The sequence below is a fragment of the Hippocampus bargibanti genome, linkage group LG02, assembly GCF_051943395.1.
Source record: "Hippocampus bargibanti isolate YZ-2025 linkage group LG02, ASM5194339v1, whole genome shotgun sequence".
In the NCBI taxonomy this organism is placed as follows: Eukaryota; Metazoa; Chordata; class Actinopteri; order Syngnathiformes; family Syngnathidae; genus Hippocampus; species Hippocampus bargibanti.
This window is the reverse complement of record NC_142735.1, coordinates 21,252,501-21,265,000: the sequence shown is the minus strand read 5'-3', so window position 1 is coordinate 21,265,000 and position 12,500 is coordinate 21,252,501. Positions and strand designations below refer to the sequence as shown.

The 12,500-nt window shown below is 46.9% G+C and overlaps 1 protein-coding gene across 3 annotated transcripts in view; it reads left to right on the top strand.

Annotated features, from left to right (window-relative positions):
* nhsl2 (NHS-like 2) overlaps positions 1-12,500 on the top strand; it is a 35,389-nt gene that overhangs the window by 20,111 nt on the left and 2,778 nt on the right. For all 3 annotated transcript variants that reach the window (XM_088989988.1, XM_088989989.1, XM_088989990.1), the window contains exons 2-9: positions 27-278; positions 4,545-4,690; positions 6,533-6,731; positions 8,000-8,185; positions 8,256-9,291; positions 9,366-10,506; positions 10,582-10,861; positions 10,978-11,095. In XM_088989988.1, coding sequence (XP_088846114.1) covers positions 27-278; positions 4,545-4,690; positions 6,533-6,731; positions 8,000-8,185; positions 8,256-9,291; positions 9,366-10,506; positions 10,582-10,861; positions 10,978-11,095 — 3,358 coding nt within the window. The remainder of the gene's footprint in view (positions 1-26; positions 279-4,544; positions 4,691-6,532; positions 6,732-7,999; positions 8,186-8,255; positions 9,292-9,365; positions 10,507-10,581; positions 10,862-10,977; positions 11,096-12,500) is intronic.

The window sequence follows — 12,500 nt, the reverse complement described above, 5'->3', positions numbered from 1 at the left end:
CCATCACTTGCTCTCGGCTCCTGCAGCCACCGTCGGAATCGAGGCGGAGAGCGTCAAGCGCGGAGGAAGCAGCAGCAGCAACGGAGACGGCGGCAGCCGCCACAACCACGCCGGAGCAGGACGGCGAGGAAGCTGCGACCACGGCAATGGCAACGGTGCGGCCAGCTTCAGGTCACCATGGCAACAGAGCGTGAACGTGTTTGGCTCATGGAGCAGGCCCGAGTGCGTGGAAGAGCTGCACCAGCAGGCGCAGCTTAACCTCCAGAGCCTGCTGCAAGGTACGGGCGGACGGATGGAGAAGGCGGGAGCGCGAATTGACGGATGGAAGGTGTGTGCGTGCGTCGGTCGGTCGGTCAGTCGGTGCGTGTGCGTATCTCAGCGTACTGCGTGTCGGCCCACGGAGGCACTGCAGACGATGCAGCCTTGTTATTGAAGCTCCCGACAGGGCGTTTGAGTGTGCGCCAACACGGAGGCTTGGAAAGTGCCCATTGACTGTCACTGCTCCTTTGCACTGTGTAAAATGTGCATGGTGTGAAGCTGCTGGCGCTCCTCCTCTCTCTCTTTTCAGCACCTCTCGCCCTCTGCGTCCACCTAAGCGGTCCCAACGATCGAGCGGAAACCAAACGCAAACAAACCATGACGCACCGATTGACTTGTTGCACCCTCCCGTGTTGGCAGCATCTTCACGCAGTGCGGATTCACCCCAAAATGACGTACACCAGGCTACAAATTCTAAATTTTGATGACAAGGCCGCCGGTGGGTGCAATCAAAGGCCAAATATATTTTGTTTGTCCTCCTGCGTGATGAACCTCTGAATCGGAATCATAACGGACTCGGGACTCGTGGTCTGCTGCTTTGTTGGTCAAACAACAGTCAGCAAAAGCCCCATTAGAAATCTCGCTTCACCAACATCATTCATCTTGAGGGTGTTTGCAAATAAAGCGCCTTTTCCCATTCAAATGAATGGCAAGAGAATGAAACAGTCCACAGAAACCATGACATTGACCTTTGTTGGGCTTTTATCGGAGAGAACCATATTAAAGTGAACTGTTTCACTGTCCCACAAGGAGGTGAACATGTTGAAATGACTTGAGGAGTTTCATTTCGGCAAAAGTATTGCTTTGCTGCCATTGTGAGATCACGGAACTATGTTGACATTAAGATCAGTAGTTTTATTTTTCGACAATTAGCGCTTTGCCATCGTCCCGGGGTATCTCAATGTCGAGTAACTGTGTGGAAGTGAGTTGAAGAGTTTCATTTTGGCAAAAGTAGTGCTTTGCTGCCGTCCTGTGGCATTGTGAGATCACAGAGCTATGTTGATATTAAGATCAGTAGTTTTATTTAGACACAATTCGCGCCTTTCCATCGTCCAGGGGCATATTGATGCTGAGGAACTGTGTTGAAGTGAGTTGAAGAGTTTCATTTTGGCAAAAGTAGTGCTTTGCTGCCGTCCTGTGGCATTGTGAGATCACAGAGCTATGTTGATATTAAGATCAGTAGTTTTATTTAGACACAATTCGCGCCTTTCCATCGTCCAGGGGCATATTGATGCTGAGGAACTGTGTTGAAGTGAGTTGAAGAGTTTTCATTTCGGCAAAAGTAGTGCTTTGCTGCAATCCTGTAGCATCGTGAATCATTAAGATCAGTAGTTATATTTTGACACAATTAGCGCTTTGCAGTCGTTGCGGGGTATATTGATGTCGAGGAACTTTGTTGAAGTCAGTTGAAGAGTTTTGTTTGGACAAAATAATGGGTTTTGTTATCTTATGACTTTAATGGGCAATTTTAATCCTTTTCAATAGATTTTTTGCTGTCAATAGATTTATTGTCGCCGTTGGTTCTCTTTCTGTACACGACACGGCTTACTGTCTACGAGTAAGTGAATTTGCCTGATGAGTCGACGACCAGAGCGTCCAAGCCAGAAGTCATCAAGGTTGTCGGTGCGTGCGTGGTCGTGGCGCTTACGTAACACCGAAACGTCTCCCATGACTAAATATTCATCCTGCTCTCGCTCATCCATATTTATGAAGTCAGCTTTTGGGCCGCCAGTCCATCAGCCGGCCGACGCTTGGTAGGATAAATGCATTCGGAACGTGTTTTGCAATGCCGCCAGGTGTCAAACTCAAGGTCGCTTATTGGATCTTGTCATTCATTTCAAACAGATGCGATTCCAGTATGCTTATTAAATACACAAAAAATGATCTCGTCCACAGGCTGACAAAGCCAAGGGAAACCAAGCGTGTACACAAAGTGTATACAGAGGAAGATGAACGAGGGCTTTTGTTTGTGTCCATTTCCCCTCTGCGCCTCTCAAAAGGGTGACCCGTAACACCCGCGTGCTTTATTATTATCGAGGAAGTCTAGCTTTGTTGCTGAATGCGTTCAGTGTGTACGTGTGTGTGTGTGAGTGCGTGTGTGTGTGTGTGTGCGTGTGCGTGTGTGTGTGTGTGTGTGTGTGCGTGTGTGTGTGTGTGTGTGTGTGTGTGTGTGTGTGTGTGTGTGTGTGTGTGTGTGTGTGTGTGTGTGTGTGTGCGTGCGTGCGTGCGTGCGTGCGTGCGTGTGCGCGTGTGTTTCTCCATGCTGACTGAGATGCTAACAATGTGCACTTTAGTGACGTCTGACTGCTCGTCTGGCTAGAAGTAGCGAGTAGGGCATGTTTTTTTTGCTCCTGATTTCTTTCTTCCCTTTTTTGTTTCTTTTTTCTTTTTTGATGTTTCTGATGTCTTTCTCCCCCTTTTTTAATTAATTATATTAACTAATTTACTGCCAGAAGTGAAAAAATGTGTCCACTCCAATGCCAGGGTTTTTCTTCATTGTCACTCCAATTCTAGGACCCAAATTATATTGAGTTTTAGGTCTACATAAACATTCAATGCTGCATAAGAAACCTTAGACCAGGGGTTTCAGTGTTTTGTGGTTTTTTTTTTTGCCGCGGGCCACATTGTAGTTATGGTTTCCTCTCCAGGGTCGTTAGGAATTTGGGAAAGCCATTAGAATGTTTAATCCCCTCCACATATTACATATATAACACACAACAAATTAATTAATAACTCGTTTTCAAATCTGAAGTCAAGAATAATGACCGTTATTTTGGTTTACATCCAAAAATATGAAAGTTTTCGCGGGCCGAAAAAAATGATGTGGCGGGCCTTGACTTTGACACAGGTGCCTTAGACTCTTCTTTCATCGGAAAAAAGAGCTACTTATATGGGTCTGGAGGTATATGAGCTTGAAATGAGGGCAGCTGTCCAAAATACAGTGCAATGACGTCCTGGTAGAGTGAACGCTGGCGCGAATGGCTGCCACTGCTCAATCGCACAAAAAAATCCAGTGACTGTAAAGTGTCCTTGAGAGTCTTGAAAGGCACTGAGAAATTAAATGTATTATTATTATTATTAATACATTCATGTTGGTTTATATAGCACTTTAACCGCTGAAGCTGGAACAAAGAGCTATTATGGAAAAAAAGAAAGGGAAATGTGGAAGGGAAAAAGCATTGCCAGAGGCCATGACCATTGCTTTATCGGCACCCAAACAAGAAAAAAACAGAACCCGAATAAATTCGGGAATAGCGCTCCACCCACACTTTTCAATTCCCAAATAAATTCATGAATGGCAGCGAATGAGTTATTTATTTGGTTACCTAGTTGTTTGTGTGTTTTTGTGTAGTTGTTTATTTATTTGTGTGTGTTTATTTATTTTACATCCGATCACTGCATCCCAATGCTTCCTTCCCCTCCCTCTTTCATTTTGAGCTGGTGGGAAAGTTGGTCCAATTGGTCCCCTTTACAGCCTGCGGTTCTCATCATTGCCCACGTGAGCATCAAAGAAGCATAATGAGGAAGATCTCGTCGTGTTGACGGTGCAAAACGGCAACACTCTCTCTCCCATGGCCTGCGTCCACTTGCTAATTAAACTCTGCCTTCATGCAAGGCTCAGGCCACATTTAGATGCCCTCAGCACCTCCAGTCAGTTACAAAAAAAACTTTCGGCCAACTCAGCGCTCTCAAGTGCCCCCCCCCCCAGCCCAACCCCCCTGCCTGTGTTGCTTAGCAACCACACCACCAGTATGGAATCCATATGGAGCAAGTTTAATCCACTTCTCCATAACTGTGTGTGCGCGTGTGTGTGTGTGTGTGTTTTGAAGGGCTTTAAGGGATGAGTGGAGACTGGGTCAGGAGTATGTTTTTGGGGGAAAGGATTGGCTGGTGGATTGTTGGGGGGGTGCAAGGCAGGCTGGGGGGGTTGGAATCTGTTTACAAAGGCCTGGGGGGGGTCGTCTAACTCTAAGCTGCAGGAGCAGAGGGGAGTGCAGCGAGGCTCGGCTATGGAGCGGAAAGTGTGACGCGGAAAGTGGAAAAGGAGATGAAGAGTGAGAGATGAGGAGCAGCTGGATTGAAAACACACTGAAAGAGTTAAAGTGAGCCTCGTTACTGATGCGAGACATGCGCGTGCGCCGGTGTATGGTTTGTTTATTTGGGTTCATGTGTGCGGGAATGTGATGCTAAGACATGTGGCGTTGCTTTGCTGTCGCTGTGTGCAGACTTTGAAGAGCAGCTGTGTGACGGCAAGCCGGCAGGTCAGACGTTCCGCCATCCGCCCTCGCAGAGCTCCGACGACACCTCGGCTTCGTCCGCCTGCCGCTCGCCTGTCTCCCCCGGCAACAAGCCCCCAGACTTCATCTTTCTGGTAAACGCCGTTGATTGGATTTGCGTCAGCGTGTTTGGATAGGATCACCGCCTTGAAAACACAGCAGAGCCCGACTGTCCTCGACTGCTCCTATTAATGTTGTCGACGAACTCTAATGGAACAGTCCGATGATAAATTCAGGATGAAACCCAATGAAGTGAAAAGCGCACACGGCGGCACATCACGTTCACGCTCTCAAAAGGCTTTTATTGAGACGTTTGAGTGTCTCCCGGATGGAAATGTGACATCCCCATTAGGAATTTATCGCACATGGCATGAGTGTTGCCTATCTTTCCAGCCATTTGGAAAGTGTCTTTGGGAGGATGTCATTTGAGGACAAAAAAAAATCCTTTGCATCGTCATGGCAGTCAACTGGACTAATGGGTCCTGAGACCTAAATCCTGAGGTGATTTCTCCTAGTCCCTTTTAAATTGTTCTATGAAGTTCACGCCTAGTAGAGCTGATTTCAATTAGATTTTAAGAGTCCCGAGGGATGACATGGATCGGAATTCCTTTTGACAGCAGTGAAGGTACTCCCTACTTCGGAGGAGATAAGCGTGGAAAATGCCCACACCCTAACTAAACTGGATATGGAGCGGAAGAAATTGAGAGGATAGCAAGGTTGTCGGCACGGGTAACTAACAACCACTGTTGTATACATGGAGTAAATATCATATAGACAACAATTAACAATAAAACAATTACAAAGATTCTTCTTGGTACCTCAAATAATGTCGAGTCCGCAGACCAGAGGCACCTTGCAGCTCTGGATCAAAAACAGAAATGTAAAACTAATAGGGAGCAAATGAAGAGATGCCAGAGTAGAGGTTATATGCTCCCTTTTACGAGTACCAGTCAAGAGGCTAACAGCAGCATTCTGGACCAACTTGTGACGTTTCATGGAAGATTGTCTGACTCCAAAGTGTCCCATGACTTCAGTATATGAAGAGTCAGAAGGGATGGGTGAAGTTGCATGGGTTTCGTCTTGTGATTAACATAAGTCTCGTCCAAGTAGTTCTCAATATGCAAAAGATTGTAGATAACAAAACAGAATGAACAACGTGTGATCGTATAGTGGTTATTTACAGAAAAAGAGAAAAAAACACAAGTTCACTTGTTATTTTTCACAATTATTTACATGATGTCCCTGAACGCATCACATTCGAGACGGTCGGCGCGAACACGCGGTCCGCTAGATAATGGCGGCACAGTTCAACACGCCACCAACACTCACGCCCAAATGAAACACGATACAAGAAACGAAATATTGTCCAATTAAAAACAAAATGAAATAATCAATCCCTGCAACACAGTATGGCAAAATGGATGGGTGAAGTCGCATGGGTTTCATCTTGTGATTAACTGCGCAACAGAAAAGCACTTTGAAGCACATGTGCTTCAAAGTTCCACTCGACAAAACTTGAATTAAATAATGACACAAAAAGTAATCCGGACTCGAACGGAATCAGGGACCTAATTAGATAACACTAGACAGTACAAAAGGGGAAACAAAATAAGATATTGTCATGAAAATGTGAGTTAATCCAGATCATCAGAGAAATGCGACTCACCATAAGTCTCGTCCAAGTAGTTCTGAAAACTATGGGCTGGACTTTGTGCCACACTGTGCGCCGTTGCGTCACTTATGTCATAATTTAATAATCTTAGTGCACAACTCCGTTACAGATGTTCTTTTAATGACTGTTATTCTGTTAGTTCAGTAACTGGCAGTGAAACAGCATCAACTTGAGGATGCTTGCTGACAACTTGATGACTTTTGAAAAGAAAACGTTCCAAGTGGCGTTGACTTTTTGTAATCAATCTGATGTGTTCCTCCCCTAGCCGGCATCCAAGCAGCTTTACGAGGATGAGACCACCACCTCAGTCTTCGGACTGAGGTCCCTAGCCAGCCCGTCTCCATCACCATCTCCATCCTCCTGCGAGTCTGATCGCCCCCCGTTAGGCTGGAGCGCCGGACCGCCTGTCGCAGAAAAACCTCTCTGGCACCTTGGGAGACGCACTCCGGCTCAAATAACGCCAGGTAGGAATAGCTACCGGGAAATCGGTGGATGCGTGAGGGGTGCTGTGCTGAGATGGACCATTGGCAGATCTGAAGCTAGCTTGTCATATGAAGATTTGTTTTTGGAGCAAATGCTCAGCTGTCTTGATGCTGCTGTCGTGCATTTAGTTTCTCTCCGCCACTGGACATCGTTTTTCCATTTCTTCTGTACACGGGTGTACAGGTAGCCAGCAGCTGTTGCCATGGCAACATGCAACCCTCCATGACAGAAAATAAAGAAATATGCAAAAACAAAGCAGTGGTGGAAGAATATGAGGAAGTGAGTGAGCAGTACACGCAGAAATTGTTGGCAAAGGAAGGCCAAAAGAGGGATGAAAGAACAGTCGATGGAAGCTAATAAAAGAACATTTTGTCGCTCTTGCCTCTTCTCCCTCCCTCCACTCGGCCTCACGATTGTTGGCAGGAGGGATTCTGGGAGGGACAAATGCAAGGAAAATCCTTTTCACGTAAATGACGCGAGTACTTGCGGTCAACCTCTGTGATTTTGTCAGACTTCATGAACATAGCTCGACACAGGTGTGTCGCAGACAAATTCAGGGTTTTGGAGCGAAAATGTAGTTGTCCTAGTGCGCATAATGTGACACATTCAATGTTTGATTGTCTGGCATCTCGGATGCTTCACAGCCCCATTTCCGAAAGTCTGGCATGTTAGAATGATTTTCTTTGTTTTGCTGCATACCAGGATGTCCCAGAGCGTCCCTTTGATTGGTTCTTAACATAAAAAAACTAGAAAGACATTGCCCGTCTACATATGACGTAATAATGGAATTGGTGGATACAGTCGCAATGTATTGTCTTGTATTTAGAAAGAGACATGAACCAAAAGAGAATATTAAAAAGTATACATAACATTTCTACTAATGCTATGATTGCTAACTGCAAAACAGGATTGCAAACATGGTGCCTTTCAATGAATTTGTTACGTCAAGGTGTTTTTGGAGAAGAAACAGATAAAAACAAAATCACATGCACATATTACCACCATCGACATGACCTTGATAGATGCTTGTCTCACTTCTGTAACGGGACCTGCACAGATAGACTGAATCTTGTCAGAAGCACAAAAAGATTTGGTGGGGTTTGTGGTCACTGACGGACTTGTAGTGTGCCCCGTCCAAAATGCTAAACAATATTTATCTGATCATCTGACACAGGGACCGTCGCAAATGACCAAAAGTCCTCATGTTTGAGAAGGCCATTAGATGATCATCAATCGATCTTGTCTACAGGTGAAGGAGGAGGAGCAGGAGTTAAATTCCATGGTGTGGACCTCCTACAGCATTCGGCCTGCCCATCCCCTTCTCCGGTGGAGGACTACCACCAGCCCCGCTCCCTGGAACCCGTCTCGGACACCCCTCAACAAAACCTCGCTCTGAGGAAGATACTCTCCAATCTTGACACCAACTCACCTGCAGGTGTGTGAGATAAACTGAATTTTTCTGAATTGTTTTAATGAATAGTTTCACAATTGCTCATCCTTCACAGATATCATTCTGGACCAACAAGGAACCATGAATCACTCTGGCCTGATTTGCTCCAACACTCCTTCTAGCACCTGGAACAGACCCAAAGGCTCCACCTTTTCTCCTGGGCCTTGGAACGAGCCTTACAACTGCATTGCCAAGAAAGGACCAGCAGTTCCACCAAAGCAGCACAGTGTCATTGGTCATACAGGAGGTGGGGCTCAGGAAGGTCTGATGCTAGTGAGCAACTCACAGTCGGTTTCCTTCTCGACCATGTCAGACACGTCTGGGAGACAGAGGAGCAACGTGCCAGGCATGGAGAGGAGGAGCGAGACAGATATACCAAAAGCGGACAGAGGGAGAGGTGCCGCCCGTGGGCATGGCGGCATAGAGGCTGGGAGAGGAAGGGGGATGTCGGCACGCTCTTTAGCTGCGGCGAATGCATTCAAGTTCCGCGAACGTTCTCTCTCCACGCCCACAGACTCTGGTTCCTTTTGCTTTACTGAAATTGGCACAGATCAACCGGATGGGGGTCCGGCATCCGCGGGCAATGGGAATGTGATGTCTGCAGAACACCAATGGCATCATCAGAACTTTTTAGGTCTCGGTGAGAACTACGCACTCCTCTATCCCACAGGGAGCTCAGAAGAGAGTGCCAGTACCGCAGAAACAATCTCCGTTTCGGCTTCGGACTACAGTACCGAAGGACAGTCGTGCCTTCGCTCGCGGTCCATCTCGTTGAAGAAGTCCAAGCGTAAGCCACCGCCTCCGGTGAGGAGCGTCTCTCTCATGAAGAACCTCAGCCAGGCCGAGGGGAGGATCCATCATGAGGGCGGTCTACATCGAGGCGGACGGCCAAAAAGCCTGCACATCCCCAGGGACCATCCCCCTGACTTCCGTCCAGATTTTCTTTTGCCCGCCTCCAGATCTGGGGAGTTCGGTCCAGGAGGCTGCGACAGCCCTCCAAACCTTGAGGTTAATACACCAGAGAGGGAGGGGGAACAAACTTTGCCCTCTCACTGGCAGCTCGGAGAGTGGAAGAGCAATGATCCCTACAGGTAGAGTTGTTTGAGATTTGGCTGTTCTGGTTGTTTTTCTTTCCCTAACAGATTTCTTTCATTCATAATTCTAGATCGCTATCGGGCTCCAGCACCGCGACGGGTACGACTGTGATTGAATGTACGAAAATCAGAAGCAGTTCTGAGTCATTGCTCAACTCGCCCACCACCTCCAGGGCCACGTCACCGATGCACCTCCTTGCGGAAACGGACGTCAAGCCCATTTCGCCCTTCAAGCCCCCTGGATTCATGTCCCCATCAAGTGGCTATTCCAGCCAGTCGGAAACCCCCACTCCTACAGTACCGCTCAGTCAGGCAGCAGCTACGGGTGGACCGGGGTCTTCCGGGACATTGGGATGTAAGTTGCGGCCAAAGATTCCAGAAAGAAAATCTTCACTACCATCACCCAAAGATCCTTCTGCCAGGTCCAGATTATCCTTCGAGATGCCAGGTAATGCCCATCTGGAGCTGTCGTTAATCAAGCCAAAGCAAAAGGCCGGCAGACGGCACTCGGACACGTCCACAGCAGCAAAACCTGGAAAAATTAGCCCTAACTCATCACAGGTTATCCCCATGGTCACCCAGAATGAGCTGAAAACAATTCGCCTTCGTTCAGTCTCACGAGGGGATCTGGAGGACTGCCCAGACGGTGCATCGGACACGATTGAAGAAGAACACCAGTGCAAAGACTTTGAGGATGACGCCAGCCCGCCTCCCATCCTACCCAAACCCAAGCCACCAGTTGCTGTCAAACCTCCCTTGCCAAAACGACCCCTGAACTTGCTTCTGAAGTCCCAGTCCTCGACGCCCCCTCTCACCCTCGATTCGCCCCCACCGTCGCCTGTGGAACGCCCTGTGCCACTTGGCAACATTTACAAAGTTATGAGGAAACCCAAACCCAAAAAAACTCTGGCCCCTAGCATTTCAAATCCATCTGTGATCCCGGATTGTAATTCCACCTCCACCCCACATGGCCCCTATACCCAGTGCCTGTTCGACCTCCCTCCCCTTCCAGAGCCCCAACCGCTTTTGGAAGATCCCGTTTTGGAGCCAGAATTTGATGCCGGCCCTCAAGTTGGACCAGAGGACGGAGGCTCCCTTCCTTCTCCCTGCAGTAACCAGGAGACTGTGGAACTCCAGGACAAGAGCAAGACGCTTCCCTCACGAATGATGATCTCCTGTCTGGCGGAGATCTCTGATAAAAAGAAACCCAAGGTAGGAAAAGCGTATATAATGATGTCTGTCTGTGATGTTGTTTAGCAATTTGATCTCAAAACAATTTCTCGGCAGGTCCCTCCCCCCGTGCCTAAGAAGCCAACCGTCCTTGTACTTCCTTCATCCGCCCATCCCTCAGTAAACTGTGGTACAGACCGCCAGACTATACCGATCGACAGTCCCCTTGGCCTCCCCCCGGGAGATGTTTTCCCGCCAGACGTTACTATCAATCCTGAAATGTCAATACAGGATGAGAATCCCTTGGTCCCACACGCCTCACGTCACTCTTCCCAGCTGGAAGCTTCCTACCTAGTGGAGCTGCAAGGGAAACGTGCCTCCACAGGGACTGGGGCAGGTATGTTCATTAAAAGCTGGGGGTGGACTCTCAAAGTAAAACAAACAAGTTATCCATTTCATTATTGCTACATGTATGTAGCTTCAATAATTTGGATGACTTGATGTCCTGTTCAGATGACGGCGCGACTAGTGACAAAACAGTGCTTCACATTGTGGAGGAAACAGACGAAGACTTCTTGGCTGGCACGGCAGCAACACACACCACCGAAGACCTGTTCACCATCATACACAGGTGAGTCTGAACAGTTTCTTACCACCCCTTCACAATGATTAGCCCTAGAAACTTGCGACAAGGCAGAGAGAACGAGGTTACCTGGCAACGGCTTGAGTTGCGACCACTGCTTCTGACTTTTTTTCTGCTGCGGTACACGTTTCTTTCCTCACAGAGACATCAATATCCATGCACACACACGAAGCTAGTCTCTTAGCAACAGAAGCTCATCATTTTTCGTAGTGAGGCTGAAAATAGCTTGAAGTAATGTTAAGGAAGGTTGAGGATAAGATGGAGGAAGCAGAGACTTCTAGTGTAATGAAGATTTAATAACTGCGGAAGAGTTAGTCCAACTTCACTATTGGCTATAGTTTTTAAAGGACAACTGACGTCACTTTTTTGTTTCCTAACTGACATCAGAAAAATGTTTTATAGCATCTAAAATACCCAAAACACGCAGTATGATATTTTTATTCAAATGCAAAATGCCAATAAAAATGACTTTAAGTGTCCAAAATCTGCAAAAAAATTGCGCTGCAAATTGGGCATTTTCAGAAAGTCCCGCCCCCAGTTCGTGACGTCACGCCAAGACGTCTTGCATTGCTGGAGAATCAAAACAATGGCTTCAGATTCGGAGAATATGCTTTCTTGTTACACATCCAGTTATGAATAGGATTCAAATAGTTCTGAGGAAAGCATACATGTTTGCAATCTGTAACTGGTGGGTATCTTGTCATTGGTTGCCATGACAACAAAAATATAATTTATTTGGACTTGTTGTTCTGTAAAAGTGTTTAATGTTTCTAGGCGAACCTTTGTGTGTTTTTCTTAAAATTGTCTTCGATACTTTATTTATAACGTTTTGTCATTATCACTTCCACTTCCGTGTCATGTGTTTCGATAAAAGCGAGTAAGGCGAGACAGACGGAACGAGACTAATGCGAGAGAGAGACAGAAGCAGAGCAACTGCTAGATAGAGAACGACAGTCTCAAGTCTACGTCAACGTTTATCTACTTTAGGTTAATAAGGTGCACCCGGTACGTTATTAATTTCCTCAATTGACTGACTGTTTTGTCGAACTTAATGTAATGTTGTCGTTTCAATGTCCTTTGTAGTTTTCACGGTGTTCAAGTGTTTCACAATAAACGTTGTGACATCAGTACAAAGCGTCATCCTTTACCAGGGCAGATACACAATCGATTAAAGAATTTCTTCCGTGCCATTTTGAGGCAACATTGAGGGGAAATGGATCAGCAAAAAAGAGGCAGACAATGGCGACCGAGCCCCTGTGAGGAATTAATCAGCCCGTTTTCACAGGCTGATAAATTCCTTATATGGAGCTTGGTCGCCCTCTTCTGGCTCTTTTTGGTGCAACATGACGTTTTCAGACCAAACAAGCACAGCAAAATGCATTGACGTGATGGA